The 19,665-nt window shown below is 35.0% G+C and overlaps 1 protein-coding gene across 3 annotated transcripts in view; it reads right to left on the reverse strand.

Annotated features, from left to right (window-relative positions):
* Positions 1 to 413: 413 nt before the first annotated feature.
* The window catches only part of LRRCC1 (leucine rich repeat and coiled-coil centrosomal protein 1), a 36,620-nt gene continuing 17,368 nt past the window's right edge, over positions 414 to 19,665 (reverse strand). For all 3 annotated transcript variants that reach the window (XM_037736076.1, XM_017521821.2, XM_017521822.2), the window contains 11 exons: positions 19,475 to 19,623; positions 15,902 to 16,106; positions 15,233 to 15,372; positions 13,628 to 13,829; positions 10,600 to 10,785; positions 9,670 to 9,844; positions 7,679 to 7,842; positions 7,064 to 7,272; positions 6,838 to 6,975; positions 3,988 to 4,123; positions 414 to 1,109 (listed from right to left, as the gene is read on the reverse strand). In XM_037736076.1, the coding sequence (XP_037592004.1) occupies positions 987 to 1,109; positions 3,988 to 4,123; positions 6,838 to 6,975; positions 7,064 to 7,272; positions 7,679 to 7,842; positions 9,670 to 9,844; positions 10,600 to 10,785; positions 13,628 to 13,829; positions 15,233 to 15,372; positions 15,902 to 16,106; positions 19,475 to 19,623 (1,827 nt within the window). In that variant the 3' untranslated portion in view covers positions 414 to 986. The remainder of the gene's footprint in view (positions 1,110 to 3,987; positions 4,124 to 6,837; positions 6,976 to 7,063; positions 7,273 to 7,678; positions 7,843 to 9,669; positions 9,845 to 10,599; positions 10,786 to 13,627; positions 13,830 to 15,232; positions 15,373 to 15,901; positions 16,107 to 19,474; positions 19,624 to 19,665) is intronic.

Genomic DNA, 19,665 nt, shown 5'->3' on the forward strand with positions numbered 1-19,665 from the left:
CCATTACTTCTCCAAATATTTATCCCCCTTCTAAGACTCCCATTATACATGCTGGTATGTTTGATGTCTCACAAATTTCAACATGAAGATTATCTATAATGAAATGAGGCCTTCTCTTTATGAAGCAATTATTTTTGTTCCATTTACTTTTAAAAACATAATTCAGTACTGATATCAAGAAAATGTATATTTTCTTCCTTTTAGAAATAGAAGAGGGGCGTAGTACTTAAGATTTTTGTTCTGCATATATAGCATATGATGTGACAAAAGTGAAATAGTAATACATGACCTGGTATGAAATGAAATGAATTACTGCTTCTAGTTGCAATATCAGCATTTCTTCATATACAGTGAGTAGAAGTGAGAATGAAGGTGGAACAGTGGTGTTCCTCTTCAGGAACAGACAATATTTATAAAACCTGAAATGTAATCTTTAATGAAAAGTCATATGCATTATTAAAAAAAGGGGTCATAATGCGTGATGTGGAGATGGCTACATATGGTTTCTTAAGAATGCCACATCTTTTATCATACAGATTTCAAATGCTTTTTGGCTACATAAGCACTTTAAAAGAATTGAGCTACATTAACTAAATGACAACAAAAAAATATAATTAGTTTATCATCACAATAAGGCAACAACGATTAAAATATTTTCCCTTATATAGTCAAAATACTAATCTATTCGTTAAAAATCTGTAGGCAAATGTGTAATTACCAAACAATGTATAGTACAGAAACAATAAAAATGTTGTCAGTCTAGTTATGATAGTTTTTTCTAATAGACATAATTGTCAACAATTTATTATAAAAAACCTACATATACAATTAATAAATATTTGATCAAAAGTCTTTAAAAATATATTCATAATGAAACGTGGAGAAAGAGACATTTAAAAGTCATAGCAGTTACTACTATTACAATATTTAATCATTTTTACAATATGTCTGCTGGTCCATTTCAATTAAATTCATTCTCAGAACCATCACATATCTTGCTGAATTTCACTTAAGGCAAAAGCAAGCTGCTTAATTTTTGCTTCCATTGTTTTTTTATTCTTGCATGTTTCTTCCAAAAGTTCACGCATTTCTTCTTCAATCTGATGAACCTAAATCAACATGTAAATTTCACATTTTAATTTCTTAAAGAAAACGCATTTTTAAAATGCATTCTGAAGGAAGAGGTCGATAATTTATTGTTACACATTTTGAAATTTGTGATATATTTAAAGAAATGTCAGTAAAATGTAACTTGCTCAAATGCTAATAGGAAAAATACAGTATTTACTCAGTATACAAAGTACTTTTATGCATTAATATATTATCTACTTAGTATTCATAAACTTCTTGTGCAAAAGACATGGCAATATATTGTAACTTGGCCGGGAGTGCTGGTTCATGCCTGTAATCTGAGGTGGACAAATCACCTGAGGTCAGGAGTTTGAGATTAGCCTGGACAACATGGTGAAATCCCATCTCTACTGAAAATATGAAATTAGCTGGGCATGGTGGTGTGCTCCTGTAAACCCAGCTGCTCAGAAGGCTGAGGCAGGAGCATCACTTGAACCCAAGAGGTGGAGGCTGTAGTAAGCCAAGATTGTGCAATTGTATTCCAGTCAGGACAACAAGAGCAAAACTCCGTCTCAAACACACACACACACACACACACACACACACACACACACACACAAACTAGCGCTTAGAAAATTTGTTTGTGGTTGTACAGTTTCTATATATCATAGCTAGGACAGAATCCCAGGTTTTTGATTTGATCTTTCTATAGTCCTATGCTGCTATCAATGCTGAGTCACAAGTTCAATTTAAAGACCAGTTCCTAACAGATTTTTAAAACTGAAATAACCTCCCTCCCTGAAGAAACCCTATCTTTAATGTAGTGCCTACAGCTTTTCTAAAAATGCTGCTGGTGGTTATAATTAACATCTTTTTGAGAGATCATTTTACCATTTATTTCTAACCTACATTCTCCTAGGAGTCACTGTAGTTGATATTGTTAACTTCTAATTGAAATTCTTTCCTACAATATCATAACACTTCTGATGTTACCAATATGACCATCTTTTTCTGTTTACGTCATGCTACCTAACCCCTAATATATATCTCTCAATCTCTTTTCCCTTAGAAAACTAGTATTTCTCCTAATTTAAATAATTGCCAGTATGTGATACCTCATAACCCCCTGCCTGCAAACCTAATTATCATACTTAAGCTCTAGTGCCATTTCTAAAACTCTTCCCTTTTACTTCAAACACTTTCCTTGTTTAAACCATAAACTTACTTAGTATTAAGGGTAACACTTAAACCTTACTTAGTATTAACTTATTCAGTATTACCCAAAAACTTATTTAAGGTTTAAAACTTATTTAGTATTATCTGATGTACCCTTGTTAAACATCTGATAGATGTTTAAAATTTTGAGATAGGATATTGCTGTTACCCAGGCTTGAATGCAGTGATATGATCATAGCTCACCATAGCAATCCTCCCATCTCAGCCTCTGGACTATGCAGGTCTACAGGTTTGTCCCACCATGCCAGGCTAATTAACAAATTTTTCTGTAGAGAAGATGTCTGGCTATGTTACCCAGGCTGGTCTCGAACTCCTGGTCTTGAGTGACCCTCCCACCTCAACCTCCTGAAGTGTTGGGATTATAAGTATAAGCCACCAGGCCCAGCCTACATTTGGTAGTTTTTAAGAAAAACATTTGGAACATCTCTTTACATGAAACAAAAAACAAAATTTTGGACAAGTTATACTTCTTACTCATTGTGATTATTTCCAAAGACCTTACTCCCTCTTTTTCTTTTTTTTTTTTGCATAGAGTCCTGAGGATAATGTAATTTAACCACACCACCTTGATTATATATATATATATATATATATACACTATATAATATATATATATTATATATGTAATATATATATATAATATAATATATATATAATATATATATACAGGGTCTTGCTCTGTAGTCCAGGCTGGAGTGCAGTGCCACAATCTCGGTGTACTGAAACCTCTGCCTCCTGGGCTAAAGTAATCCTGCGACCTCAGTCCCCCCAAAAAGCTGCGACTACAGGCATGTGCCACCACACCCAGCTAATTTTTGTACTTTTAGTAGAGACAGGGTTTTACCATATTGCCCATGCTGGTCTTGAATTCCTGAGCTCAAGTGATCCACCAGCCTCAGCCTCCCACAGTGCTGGGATTACAGGCTTGAGCCATCGCATCCAGCCATATAATTTCTACATCGAGTATTACTTTGCCTTTCTGTTGATGAACTCTTTTCTAGTTGCTGATTTGTAGATCTCCAGTTTTACAGATACCTTAGTTTCTTATTACCACTTCAGAATCAGGAAAAAATAGAAATTCATAATAATCTCACCAGAGAGGTCACATAAGAATCACCTGTGGAATTAAAAAAATACCTGAGCCTGACTCCAGACTTCATGAGTCTCTGAGGGGAAGTTCATGAATATGTATTATTAAAACGCTTCATAGGTGCTTCTGATGTTTGCCTCTGACTTAGCATCACCCTAAACTCATGATTTTGTTAGTAACATTGAGATAATAAAACTGATAGTCTTGAACCCAAATGAAGTACTTTTTGATAACTTTTTCCAAGGTGGTGATAGAGTATGTTTAATATATTCGGATTCTCACCCTGCCTATGTGTAACCAAACAGACTTCTATCCAAGATTAGTTGATATGAAATTTTTATCCAGAGAGCAGAGAGGGTGCACACTAGAATCAAATGTACGATTTTTGTTTAGAAACTAGAATTATATTCTAAAATGAATGTAAGTACTACCAACATTTTAGCCTGGTTTCATGATAGTTTTGGCAACATTCTTCATATTTATTTGGTCATGAGATCATGTTGCCTTTGCTCTTCATAATTCTCAAAGATCCAATTTATTTAGCTATACTCATGTAATATATTGATTACTGTGAATTTTACTTACAGTACCTTTAAATTTGCAGAATCAATACACTTCTGCTTTTCATTTGCCAGATGTGCTATTTCAGCTTGATGAGCTTCAACAATTGCATCAACTTGTTTTTTAAAGGCATCATCCATACTGTGAAGCTTTTCCATTGCATTCCTTAAAAAAACAGGAACACCCACATATACATGTGTATATGTGGTGTAAATATATAGATTAAGATGTTATTTCTTCCTGGGTGGCTCACATTCATAATGGAATGGAACTCAGTATTATGAAAGCATCAAAGGGCTATTACGGGGTAACTAAAGATATAAGTAGTTCATCATCCAGCAGAATCTACTAAGTTAACAATTAGGTTGGGATAATATATCACTAACGTATCACTATATAAAAATTTGTTATACTTTCATTTTCTGAAACTTAGATATAGTGATAATATATCACTAATATATTTTTATATATATTTATATAGTGATAATATATCACTATATAAAAGTTTGTTATACTTTCATTTTCTGAAACTTAGAGTACTCTGTTTCTCCATTTATTTTGAGTCTATGAGTATAGTTTTTATTTTATTTTATTTTGAGACAGGGTCTTGCTGTGTCAAGGCTGGAGTTCAGTGGCATGACCACAGTTCAAAGCAACCTCTGCCTCCTGGGTTCAAGTGATTCTCATGCCTCAGCCTCCCAAGTAGCTGAGATTACAGGCTGTACATCACCATGGCTCAGCTAATTTTTTTGTATTTTTAGTAGAGACAGGGTTTCACTATGTTGGATAGGCTGGTCTCAAACTCCTGGCCTAAAGTGATCTGCCTGCCTCGGCCTCCCAAAGCGCTGGGATTACAGGTGTGAGCCACCATCTGGCTTAAGGGTATAGTTTATAAGCACCTTCACAGATGATGACTAATATCAATCTTTTTTCCCCATATGTTTTCAGTGTGAGAAATTGCATATTACAGATGATTTAAGTTTATGAATATGTATTTGTGGCTTCCTTATGGTAATGCTTAGTGGACAAAACACATTAAATGGTATTCACAAAATTTTAGTGCTGAAAGTATACTAGAGGCAAAACACCAATTCCTTTATATAAATACAAATAATGCTATTAAAAAAGTAACATTCATAAAAAAAGCACATTTTCTGGTTTTGGTATAGCAATCAGTAATAAAAGATTAAACATTAGGAACATGCATCAAAAGCGTTTTTAAAATTGTACCACTTAGTAGCCAAGTGACTAGGGGCAAGTCACAAACTGAGTTTCTCAACTATAAAACAGGATAATCCTGCCAACCTTACAGAATTACTGTTGGGTTCTGCCAACCTTACAGGATTACTGTTGGGTTCAAAAGAAGATAGAAGAAACTGACCTATAAATTGTAAAATGCTATACAAGTAAAACCTGTTATTATTAACAATAATTGGCTTATTTTATTACAATTCCATTAAAAAGCATTTATGGCAATCTTAGTCATAAAGGCAATTCATGTATAAAATCAAGTCTGTATTTTTATATTAATGATATAATTAATGCAGTGGAGAAGATTCTAAAGATTGTTGGGTTTTATAATTTTTATTAGATTTTTGCTAATTATAGCATATGACTTTCTTTTAGCATTGAAAGACTCCTAATTGTAAATTTGTTGCTGGCAGGATAAAAAATTGCAACAGATTCCAAGCCAAGGTTCTTGTATTAGTATTTGGTTGAATGCCAAGTAGAACAGGGTCTATCAATGGAAAACAACTGTGCTATCAACCAAAACTTTCTGCAGAGTATAACAACACTTTCCCATTAGACTGAGTCAAAGCAAGAAATCAAATTCCAGGTTACATTAGAGTTGGTGTAATTAGAACTTATCTTTAAATGAGGTTTATGGGCTATCCATAGCCATGTTATCTATAGCACTCTGTCTTGACATGAGAACTAATCATTACGCTGGGCTACTGAATTTTGAAGGTATCAACTTTATAAATTATTTTTAACAAGTCTAGTTATATTTTTTTAAAACAGTAAAACCTTATTTACTCTTGAGTATTTTATGGAACCCACATAACAGTGGCAGCCAGGTACACATTTTATTTCCTTTCTTTAAAATCGGATCTCATCCTCAGCTTGTGCTGGCAATTGCTATCTAAATGTCCTCTAGCCTCCTCAGGAGCTCACTGCCCCCGGTAGTCAACTGACAGACTCCTAAAATTTCACTTACAACAACAAAAATATCACTAGTTGGTTTCATTCAAACGGAGTTTAAAACTATCATAGTAATGAAAACAAATTGTTCATATGGCAATTCTTGTTTGTTTTTGAGACAAAGTTTTGCTCTCGTTGCCCAGGCTGGAGTGCAATGGTGCAATCTCGGCTCACTGTAACCTCTACCTCCCAGTTCAAGTGGTTCTCCTGCCTCAGCCTCCTGAGTAGCTGGGATTACAGGTGCCTGCCACCACGTCTGGCTAATTTTTTATATTTTTAGTAGAGATAAGGTTTCACTGTGTTGGTCAGGTTGGTCTCAAACTCCTGATCTCTGGTGATCCACCCACCTTGGCCTCCCAAAGTGCTGGGATTACAGGTGTGAGCCACTGCATGCAGCTTCATGTAGCAATTCTATGTGTCAGGCACTGTTATGAGAACTAGATAATCCATATCTATTCATAAATAAACACACATATATAAAAAATGTCAACCTCTTATCTAACATTTAAGGTAGATGCTACTGCTATCTTCATTTTACAGATGAAATGGAAATAAACTTCTTGGCAAATAACTTTGTCCTACATCATTTTTAGCCTTCCTCTCTTTACACAGATTTCACCTATCCCACAGTGTTTACAATTAAGGAGATCTCAAATCCTTTAGAATTTAATGCTTACTTTTGAAGTTCAATACTTTTGTCTCTTTCTGCTTTAAGTTTCTTTTCCTTGTTTTCAAATTTTTCTTTCACTTCCTTTACTTGTGTTTCAAGATGACATAGAAGTTCTCCTTTATCATGCCACTTCTGATTCAGTGTACTAATGAGAATTGGAAAAATAAATTGGGTTTATGAAATTATGAAGCCACATTTTATTTCTCAATGGGAAATACTGTACTGTATAATACCTGTAAGCTTTTCTAATTTCTTCAAGTTCTACTTCCTTTCCTTTCAACTGTTGTTTTAGTTTTTCTTTTCTTTCATTGTGCCTTTCCAACTTCTCAAGTACCTCATCCAATTGTGAAGATTTTTCGTCAAGTTGTTCTTGAGTGCATTTTTCTATTTCTGTGATCTTTTCTTGTAATCTTTTGATGTGTTCATCCTTTTCTTGTAAGCACTTCAAGAAAAAAATTGGTACTTTGTTTTTATTAACTTTAAATGCTTCATATGCTGGTTAATTAGATATGGTTTAATTTATCCTTTAAAATAACATTTTAATCACATAAAAGATTCATTTTCTTGTGACTCCTAACCCTTGACTGACACTGAGTATTTACAGTTATTCCAAAGGCCATAATAAGATTCTCCATTAAATTCTTAAGTAAAGTTCATTCCAAATTAATAAACGTCATGTAGAACCTTTTAAGAGCAAACGGGCAAATATTATAAAAAGAAATACATGATAGTCTACTCCAAATTTGACAACAGTTGGTAAACACCGAAAAACAGTTTTTGGATATTTTGATCTCCAGATTTTCAAACCTGTCATTTGCTCTTTAACCAAAGTAAAATGTCAAACTTACATCTTTTAATTTTCTAATAGTTTCAGTTTGGTCTTCTATGATTTTGCACTTTATTCTTAATGCATCACTATCACGTTCATTTGTCTTTCGCAGACATTCATTCTCTTTAGATAAACTTTCAATTTGAGCCTCCAATTTTCCACGATTTTGAGCTAGAGAAGATCCTAAGAAACAAAAACCATCAATTACAAACTTTAAAACACCTTGGGGGTTTTGTATCTTATTAAACTCTAACAATGTATAATACAATAATAATAAAAATAAATAAAGAAACGTAGCTTATAATAGGGAAATACAAAGAGGAAAAGGGAAGCAAATAAGAAGGCCTCTTAAACACTGTGGCTGTTTTAAAACGTGAAACCACAAATAAAGTTGAGAACAAGTAACTCAGATATGTAATATTAATTCACGTTATGGTATTCAAACAAAAAAGAGCATATTAAAAATTCCTACAGGGAATGAACAAATATGCAATGCTCCAGTAAGACCAAATATCTTGGTTGGGCACAGCTGCTCACACCTGTAATCCTAGCACTTTGGGAGGCCTAGCTGGGTGGATCACTTGAGGTCAGGAGTTTGAAACCAGCCTGGTCAATGTGGTAAAACCCTGTCTCTACTAAAAATACAAAAAAATTAGTCAGTGTGGTGGTGCATGCCTGTAACCCCAGCTACTGGGGGAATGAGGCAGAAGAATTGCTTGAATCTGGGAGGCAGAGTTGCAGTGCGCCAAGATTGCACCACTGCCCTCTAACCTGGGGGACAGAGTGAGACTCTAATGTCTCAAAAAAAAAAAAAAAAAAAAAAAAAAAAAAAAAAAAAAAAAAAAAAAAAAAAAAAAAAAAAAAAAAAAAAAAAAAAAACCCAAAAACCAAAAAAACAAAACAACAACAAAAAAACCAGTATATATCTCTTGCTTTACAGTGATAAAAAAGGGAATGAGACTGAGGGTTTACTGAAACCTAGTTTTCATTCATATATTTTAATTTGTGCATACAAATTAAATAAATGTTGCATATATCAGAAAATGTGTATACTGTACAAATAATTAAAATCACTGTATAAGAATTATTTTTGGCCAGGTACAGTGGCTCACACCTGTAATCCCAGCATTTTGGCAGGCGGAAGTGGGCGGATCACCTGAGGTCGGGAGTTCGAGACCAGCCTGGCCAACACAAGGAAACCCCATCTCTGCTAAAAATACACAAATTTGCCAGGCATGGTGGCACATGCCTGTAATCCAAGCCACTTGGGAGGCTAAGGCAGGAGAATTGCTTGAACCCAGAAGCAGAGGTTGCAGTGAGCCAACATCATGCCACTGTACTCCAGCCTAGGCAACAACAGTGAAACTCCGTCTCAAAAAAAAAAAATTTTTTTTAACAATATATTTAGGCCAGATGCAGTGGCTCACGCCTGTAATCCCAATACTTTGGGAGGCCCAGGCAGGTGGCTCACCTGAGGTCAGTTCGAGACCAGCCTGGCCAACATGGAGAAACCCCACCTCTACTAAAAATACAAAATTAGCCAGATGTGGTGGTACATGTCTGTAATCCTAGCTACTCGGGAGGCTGAGGCAGGAAAATTGCTTGAACCCAGGAGGCAGAGGTCTTGGTAAGCTGAGATTGTGCCTTTGCACTCCAGGCTGGGCAACAAGAGCAAACATCTCAAAACAAAACAAACAAAACTAAACCAATATATTTAGATGTTGCATTGTAAAAGTACACATGGTTCAGAAAAGTAGTCAAATTATCATCGGAAAAAAATATGAAAAAAATCAGAGCCATAACTTCTTCATCGGTGTAATAAACTATTTCCCATTTCCTAAGAGGTCTGCATCTCTCCTTGGGCTGGCAAAAACCTACTTAGCCCTCCACATAAAGGGTCACCTTTTTTCTGGGCATCTTTAGGCAGAGTTGAGCCTTTTTCTCTCAATACCCAGATTTGCTCGTTTATAAGAAAAAGCTATTTTCCCTTTGAAAATCTGAGAATTTTACCCTGTTGTGCCAGTTCATGTCCCCATACTTTTCTTTCTGTCCTTAAACCAAGTATTAGTGATTCCTTTGCTGCTAGCTCAGAAATAAGCTGGACTTTTTCGTGCTTGAGAAGTTCTATTTGAATACTCTTCTCCTTGTCATCTTCAATTAAAATTTCAAGGGTGTTGATTTGATTCTGTATATTCCCCCAAAAAATAAAAAAAAAATTATTATATTAAGTGCCTCTTTATTTTCTATTTTTTCCATCTTATAATAAGAAAAAATGTTACTTAAGCAAATATAAGTAAACATTACCAAATTTTATATAAAAGTTTTAGTTTTACTAACTAAAGACAAATGTAGATCATGAAATAAACAGCCAAATTTAAGAGGCCACTCCTTTAAACAATATGAATTTTATTCTAAAATTGTTAAAGGGCAACTATACCTGTAAAACTCAAAAATTTCACCAAGCATTTATATAAGTAGTCTAAAAGTCATTTTCCAGAAATAAGTTATTTTGGGTAAAACAGTATTAATATTTAAAATTGAGACAACAGCAATAAAGACATTAATTTAAAGATTATTACATCTAAGTATATCTAAAACTGTCAGCATCATCACCACAAAATTCATATCAGCTATCCAAGTGGTGCTTCCCAAACTTTAACCATTTGAATATCACTTTCACAATTTTTACTGTGTCACTATACTCCTGGCACCTATTTAATTGAACATGTTTCTTAAAATTAGTTCACCTATTTTACCTAAATGCTATCTTGATGTAAGCAATATAATCTGTCAAATCATGAGTTTAATTTCTGTAGTTTTTATTCTTATATGCAATATATAATAAGTATCATTTAAAAGTTCCTTTTGTGTACTTCCTAAAATTGTCACAATCCACTTGAGAAAATAATATAAAAAATTTATAATGTTGCAAAGTCTTACCTGTAAATTTGCTGCTGTTTCTTGTTTCAATTTAGAAACTTCTGCGAGTTTTGCTTTTTGTTCCTTCACCACACAGGTCAGATCTTTAATTAAAGAGGAAGACTCATTTTCTTTTCGTTGAGCCCAAATAAGAGCGTGTTTGCTCTTTGCTAACTCAGTTGCAACATTTTCAAAACCATCTTTAACCTATATTTCAAAATTGTATTATAAATAGCAATTCTCCAAATAATTAGAAAATATTTGCTTCTGGAAATAGTTTACATCTTTCTTAGAATCACAGTTATAGCAAAAGAATAAAATTTAAAGATAATCTGTTTCAATCTACTAATTTCCAGATGATGAAATAGAGACCCAGGATGATTATTTTGTATTTGCCTAAAGTGATCCAGGGAATTAGCGTAAAATCTAAAGCCAGAACTCATTTGTTTGAGCTGGGCATGGTGGCTCATGCTTGTAATCCCAGCATTTTGGGAGGCCAAGGAGGGCAGATCACTTGAGGTTAGGAGATTCAGACCAGCCTGACCAAAATGTTAACACCCCAATTCCACTAAAAATACAAAAATTAGCCAGTTGTGGTGGTGAGTGCCTGTAATCCCAGCTACTTGGGAGGCCGAGGCAGAAGAATAGCTTGAACCTGGGAGGCAGAGGTTGCAGTGAGCTGAGATTGCACCACTGCACTCCAGCCTGGGCGGCTAGATATTGTTCTAGGCACTGAAATGTATCAGTGAGTATACAGGTTAAAATTTGCTTTTATAAAGCTTAAATTCTAGGTGGCAGGAACTGACAATATAACAACAAGCATAATAAATTATATATCGTGTTAGATGATATAATATGCTTGGGTAAAAGGTTTGTGAAGTTGGGAGATGTGGGTTCAATTTTAACTGGCATAATCACTGAGAAGGTAACAATGGAGCAATGACTGGAAAGAGATAAGGAATTGAGCCATGGGAATGTGTGGGAAAGGAGCGTTCTAGGCAAGAATGTGCCTGATATGCTGGAGGAGTAGGAAGAAGGGTGATGTCACTGGGGCATAAATAAAAGGGGACGGTAATAGGAGATGAGATCAGAGGGCTAGATTGTGAAGTATTTTGTTCACTACTCTGAATAAAATGGAGGGAAAATGGGAGTCTTTGAGGAGGGGAATCATATTACTAAACATATATTTTAAAAGAACATTCTAGCTTTTGCATCTGGGATAAACAGAGGTGGTAGGGGAAGGATGGAGGCAGGAAGATTAACTTGAAAGCTCTTCATATAATACAAGATAATGTGATATACCAGAGTGGCTGTGTTAGAGGTGGTAAGAAATGGTCACATTTATATTTTTAAAATAATGATGACAGTATCTCTTGAGGTACTAAAAATGTAGTGTCAGAGAAAGAGTAATCAACAATGACTTTGTTTTTGGCCTAAGCACCTAGAAGGATGGAGTTGTCTTTAACAGGGATGGGAAAAATGTCAGAGTAGAAGGTTTGCGAGGAAAATCAGCAGTTAAGTAGAATATGTTAAACAAGTAGTTAGACACAGAAGTTTGGAATTCATGCAAAATATCTAGAGTGGGGATATAATGATGCTGGAGGAGTTTACCAAGAGAATGAATGTTTATAAAAAAACAAAAGGAATTTAAGGGCTGAAAACCTGGGCATTGCAATAATGAGGTTGTGGGGAAAGTAAGAGAAATTAACAAAAAGAGACTGAGAAGTGACATTAACAGAAAGCCCAAAAAACCAAGAAATGCACTGTGCTGGAAACCAAGCAAACACAGAGTATGGAAGACGAAAAAGCTATTGACCCTGTCTATTGCTGCACCTGGGTCAAATCAGATGAGGACAAATTTGACTGATGACTTTCATAGCGTAGACATTGCAGGTGGCTTTGATAGAGCAATGCTAGCACAGCAATAGCGAGAGAAGCCTGATGAGAGCAGGTTGGAGAGAAGCGGAGAAATCAAAGACAGCAAACACACAATTTTGAGATGTTCTATTGCAAATGGAAGGAGAGAAATAACGTAGTCAAAGGAAGAAATGGAATGAGTTTTCTTAAGATGAGAGAAATCAAAGCATGTTTGTATGCTAAAGGGAATGATCCAATATAAAGGGAAAAATTGCAGATGTATGAGAGCAAGAGAGAAGACTTACTGAAGCCATATCTTTAAGTAGTCAGGAGGAAATGGGATCTAGTGCACACCGGTGGGACTGGTCTGAGGAGCACAATTATTCCTCTATAGCAGGGGCTACCAAACTTTTTCTAGAAAGCGCCAGATGGTAAACTGTTAGGCTATACAGGCAAGGCCATATAAATCTGTTGAAAGTACTCAAATATAGTCGGGCATGGTGGCTCATGCCTGTAATCTCAGTACGTTAGGGGGCTGAGGAGGGTGGATGACCTGAGGTCAGCAGTTGAGACCGATTTGACCAATAAATATAGTGAAACCCTGTCTCTACTAAAAATACAAAAATTAACAGGGCATAGTGGTGTGTGACTATAGTCCCAGCTACTCAGGAGGCTGAGATAGAAGAATTGCATGAATCCAGGAGGCAAAAGTTGTAGTGAGCTGAGATCATGCCACTGTACTGTACTCCAACCCGGGCAACAGACTCCATCTCAAAAAAAAAAAAAAAAAGAAAGTATTCAACAATGTTTTGTAATACAAAAGCAGCCATAGATAATATGTAAAAAATAAGCATGGCTCTGTTTTGATAAAGCTTTACTTAAAAAAAAAAAAAAATAGGCAGTGGGCCATATTTGGCCTGGGGGCTTCAGTTTTGTCAATCCCTGCTCTATAGTAATATAGGAGGGAATTCATGTTCTTTGATTCCTATTCCAATGCTCTCTTGACTTCAACATTTATAATCTTACTTAGTTTTTGCAAGAGCAATAAAGAGTAGCTATTATTTATTTGAGGAAACTAAGGCCTCTAAGAAAAGCCAACGTTGACACAGCTATGTTTCTAAAACAAAGTCCTCTCATCAAACCATATCTTACTGATTCTGTTTTCAATAAACAGCTGGGTGCCAAATCTTACATCTTGAAATCTTCTGGCTTCAACAGTTAAAGCAACACGGAATTCATTTTCTAAGTCCATATACTGCTGGTTTAACACATCAATTTTCTCTTGGTATTCTTTTATCACTTGCTCATGCTTTTTCTCTTCTTTGGCCATTTCTTTAGCTAGGGCATCCTGGAACTCAGTATCAGTAAAAAATTCCCTTGTTTCAAGTTCTTTCCTGGAGTAGAAAACACATAAAGATCAAAGGATGATACTCACTTGAAAAGAAACATTTTAAAGGTCTTTACATAGTTCTTAACATTCCATATTCACTACTGTTAATTCAATATCAGCCTCTCACTTTCAAACACAGTAACTGGGCATAGATAGGTACAAGTAATATGAGTTTTATTTGATTGTGTATTTAACAGTGATGGGGATAAGAGAAGTATGTCAAATCTTAACTTCATGAGATAGTTCAGAATCATTCTAAGGCTTCAGAAATTCTTCAGGCACATTTACATAAGATGCTTCACTGTATCTACTACTTTGGCCGAGTCTTTGACTTGCCATAAATATAGTCTGATTAGCACTGGTGATTTGTTAATAGAAAAAGTCAGTTAAAGTGTAAAGTCATTTTCTAATCTTTTGATAGAGGGCCAGTTTTTAATTTAAATGTGAGTTCGTTCTTTACAGTTTCCCACTACTTTTCTTGCATTACTTGAACCCATAATGTGAAACCCATTATTTCCAGTTTTTGGTTTATTTAAACTGGAATGAAAACTTAAAAGACATCTGTAAAGGAAACTAAGTGCAAAATTCTAGATTTCTGTGATTATTTCCCCCCTATCTTTTACAGTTGTCTCTTCTATACATGATGACCATTTTCCCCAGAGCACCAAAATTTATGCATTAAAGTTTACGTAGGTACAAAACAAAACAGATTTGGGAATAAATACAATTAACATATGACAATCATACAATTCCACTGGTTGGACAGTACATAGATAACTGAAATAGATAAGCTGAAAATATTCAAATTACTATGGCTTCTACAGAGCAAGAGTCGACAAGCTAAAGCCCATCAGCCAAATATAACCCGTTGCCTTTTTCTTTGTAAGTAAACTTTAATTGGAATACAGCCATGGTGTTCATTTATGTATTACCTATGGCTACTTTTGTGCTACAAAGGCAAAGTTAGGTGTAGCCTGTAAAGCCTGAAATATTTTCTGTGATCCTTTACAGAAAAAGTTCATTGACCCCCTCTTTCAGAGGAATAAAGAATACTGATTAATTAATTTACTGGTTAATTTACTAATTAATTAACTTGGAGGCCAATTAAAAATTTTCTCTCTATATAAATACCAACATTTAGCTGGGTTTGGAGAAATGAAAAATAAGCTATACTGTTATAAACCTATACCTCAAATACTGATAACAAAGTTACCTATTTGTTTTTTAGCTACTAGTTCTTGCTACAGGGCTGATTCTAATGTATGCATAAATACAGCATTTTCACCAACTAATTCTGTCAGACTTCACCAATACTCAGTCGCATCTTTAAATACCGGTGGCGAGAACCAGTAGCTTTCTTTCTATATTTTTAAATGCCAATACACTCTTGATACATTTTTCATTTACCTGTGTTCCTGCTCTTTCAGTGTAAGAAGTTCATGAAGTTGTTGCACTTGTTCCCTTTCTTGATGAAGGGAAGTTCTAAGTAAGTATATTTCTTTATCAGCAGCTGAAGCTTTGAGTTCCACCTCTTGGATCAGTCTTATCTGAGTAAAATACACACAACTGCAGTATTTAGATAATAATCTCCCCTGCTATTTTAATGTCAGTTTCTATAAGAAAAGTCCTTTTAAATGACAGAATCTAAGTTGATTTTCAAAATTTAATAAATTAATGATGTTATACCTTGGAAAATACAGCCTTGGAAAGAACAAATACACTAGCATTACCTATTGCTTATCTACATCATAGATTTTAATGATAATTTTCATTCAGAAAGCATGAAAATGAAATTCCTTCAACCACCTAAAAGCCTTTTTAAAAGCCAGCTCTCTCATAATAAAAGCCTAATTACCTGCAACATCTCCATCAACTTTTATTTTTAATTGCTTTGTGTTAAGTGCTAGTAGCCTTAATTTAGACATAATTCAACAGGCTATGTGACTGTTAAATTAACAGCAATTTAATTTTTGCATACAGCCTCACAACTTTTAGGTTACTAGGTGGTATAATTTGTTTCAAGACAGAATCTATGAATTTGTAGACAGAATCTACGCCATTGATACATTGAAATACCTGTGCCACCTGTTGCTGCCTTTTTTGTCTCTCCATTTTTTCTAATGTTTTTTCCAGGGTTCTTAGGTGTTTAAGATGATCCTCTTGTTGATCTTTTGCATTCATTAGTTCAACAGTAAGTTTTTTAATTTCATTTTGAAGTTTGTGAACCATAACTTCGAGTTGTCCTTTGGAATTTCTCTCTTTAAAAATAATTTCCTTTAGCCTAAAGCAGAAGTTATATGTGGTGTTAAGTATATGACACATATAAAAATGATAAAATTGTAGTAAGTGTTAAAACTTAGAGAAGATCTGAAGTATGTTTCAAACTCTAATTACAGTAAAAACTGGCAGAAAAATAGTGTGTCTTTCCCCTACTCCTGAACCTAACATTATGCTCAAAAGGAAAATATTTCATAAAAACTACTATTCAACAGCAGAACTTTACTAAACAATTTGTTTTAGGCATTGTCCTAGATATGGATTTAAAGGCAAGCAGGTGAATAAGATGAACAAGATGGAGTCTTCTCTGCCTTCAAGGAACCTCGCATCTCACAGAGGGAACAGACATGATATATTTATCAGGTGATGTAACAGATATGCTACATAAACAGCAACCTATAAGTCAATTTTGACTTTTTGTATCTAACCCAGACACTCAGTATTCCTCCCAGCTTTGTACTGGTCAGAACCCTTTTATTACAACTGAAAACTCTTAGTTTAAATAAAAAGAGAGTATTTACTGACCCGCATAAGCAAATATAGAGAAAGATGGGGTGGCACTATCTTCAGGGACCACTGAAACCAAGAACATAACACCATCCTAGGGTCTGGCTTCAAAAGCAGACCCTAAGAAATTAGATATAGGCAGTCCTGGTGGTGTCATGTAAGCATCTTTAGTTTGGGATGAGGGTACAGGAGGGAGACTACAAACATCTCTGGGATCATATTCTAATAGCTCTGAATCAAACAGGAAAGACTATCTCTAACTCAACTTAGAATGAGTCCTAGACAAGTCTCTGATTAGTCCAGTTGGATTCATATGTCCACTCCATGAATCAATCACTGTGGACACAGGCTATGGCATTATGTTTACTGAGCTTAGGTCAAGTGCTCATCCCTTACCCAAATACTACAGACAGGTGGTTGAGGTGACAGAGTATGTCTATTGTTTGCAAAAGGGATACTGACAAAGACACAGCATCATGAAGAAACTACTGAGCCAGGCAGCCAACCCAAAGTAATTTCCTAGAAATACTTAAAATATATATCCATTAACTTCTACACTATGGTCATTTTTCCAGTTCTTGAACTTATCACCTTCTGTCTTGACTTCAATAAGAGTACTCTTCAAACTGGTCTTCCTTTGTCCATGCTCTCAACTCCTGTTTGGTATGCTATACGAAAGAGAGAGAGACTGTATGTGGGTAGGGAGCAGGGAGGTCACAAAGAAGCAGAAATGGAGCAGTCATCTAAGCAACAGATAAAAGCCTAAAGAAAGGTAACAGTTTGGGATACAGAGGAGACAGTTCAACATCTTTTAAAATGATATCAATATCAATTGATGAATAAAGACAGCATTAAAGATGACAGTATCAACTGGATTGGGATACGAGAAGCAAGAAGAAAAAAAGATTCCTTGATTTCTATAGTTTTGATGACTGAATAGATGCTGGATGGGCACCATTTATTAGGGCAAGAAATATATAACACGGAAGAAGGATGAGCCCACGTGAGGCCATGCTGATCTTAAGAAACTTATGAGGAATACAGGCAAGGTGTTTTTAGTAGATAATTAGAGGAACAGATCTGGTCATCAAGGAGGTCTGGATAATAAAGACACCACAGTAGATAAGATTTATTTTTTGAAATAGCATATACTCATAGCATGGTGCTTACATGCCAGACCCTGTATTAGGGATACAGAGTCCCTACCAAGGCACCTACAGGAGTAGGAAGATTGGTAAGGATCTAATCTCAAACAAATGTGGGCGGGCGGGGGATAGATAAAAAATAATCAGAAAAGATAGATTTTTCATGAGAAAAATGAATATATAACTTGGGAAATACAGGCACAACAACAGGTTAAGTAAGAAGAAAGGTGAACTGTGCCCAAAATCTTCCAGTTTAAATGGACTTTTGCTAGCAGCCCTAGACACAGCTTCCTCTTAATATCTCACTCAATACCTAGAATACAGAATAAAGTAAAAATTCATACACATACAACTGAAAACAAAACAGAATGCCAAAATCTGGGAATAATTCCATTTATAAGGCAAATGGAACTAAATTGAAATTAAAAACAATTCCTAGAATACTCAGGCTTTGTCTCATGAAACCGCTCCATTCTGAAAAAAGGAAGACATATCCTTTCTCTTCTATTGCCTGTCTATGACTCAGTCACAGGGTCTCTATAAATCTGTCATTACATAATGTTTCCTAAGCACTTACTGAGAGCAGGGGTGCTGTTTTTCTGAGGCAGTCAGAGCACTCTTCTTTTAAAAAAAAAAACAAATTTCTTTTCATAAACACTCTTAATTGAACCATCCCTGAACCCTCATCTATACCTAGTATCTTCTTGTATCAATTCAGACAGACATTTGTAAAACACAAATAAGGCATGCAGTTGGTGGGTAGTGGTAAAAGGGCTAGTAATAACATAATGCATCACAGCTTCATAATTAAAGAGGTTCTCATAGCACACAGGTTGGGTACTATAATTGTCCTTATATTTCACAGGTACAACAAACAGATCAGAGAAACATGTAGTGTGGTAGAATATACCAGATTAGTATCACAAAACTTTACAAGTTAAATGCTTAAAAGAAACTGGGAACTGGGCTGTGAACTGTGTACATCAACTTATCTAAATGAGATTTTAGAAGGAGAATTATCCATTGCACAATCAGACAGGAAATGGAACCAAGATCAACTTCCCAAAGTCTGTTAACAAATGCCAAGTCTAGAAACCTAGTGCTCATTCAAGGGTAAGAAACCATCAGAAACTCTAAAAATCTTATAATCATTTGAGGAAACATTAGAAATAATTACAGGAAACAAAAAAAGTTATTGTAATTTTAAAAGCTGGTGTTTTCACAGAATGAAATGAAAGTATTAAAGAATGCAATACAAAAAAAAAAAACCACATAAAATGGGAGATGTAATGGTGAGGATAGAAGAATAAAAACATTAGAATTAAGAAACTGGGCTATGTGATACAAAAGCCCACTGCAGAAGATGAGTATGTGACAAGATTAAACATGACCCATGAAGCTTTAAGAAAAAGGTTGCCAATGCCCGCCCTTTACAGAATCTGGCACTTTACATAAAAAGTTTGTTAATCACTGCTCTAGTCTCTTGCTGTTCTTTACTTACAATATTTATCTGACACTTCCCTGCTTGAGGGCTCAAATACATGTACCTGAATTTCTTGTTGATATAACAAGCTAATAAAGCGCTGAAATATTTAATACAATTACTTAAAATCAAACTAAAACCACATACATTGTTTTTGACTGAACTACACTGAAACTAAGGTATTCCAGTTCTAAAGTCAGTATTCTTTATGCTATGAGATATCTTCAGGTTTATTACCTATCTGTGGTAAGTAGAGCCAGACTATGCATATCATCTTTTTTATTTGCATGTTTATGCAGCTCATCAATATAATCCATGAGTTTCTTTTCAGCCTGCTCAGCTCTCCATCTCTTCTCTCTCTCTTGGTCTAGCTGTTCAATGAGGGACTGAAAGAAAACAACATAGTCATGAACTTAGAAAAGTTACCT

This window comes from Cebus imitator, unplaced genomic scaffold, assembly GCF_001604975.1.
Source record: "Cebus imitator isolate Cc_AM_T3 unplaced genomic scaffold, Cebus_imitator-1.0 Scaffold22, whole genome shotgun sequence".
In the NCBI taxonomy this organism is placed as follows: domain Eukaryota; kingdom Metazoa; phylum Chordata; class Mammalia; order Primates; family Cebidae; genus Cebus; species Cebus imitator.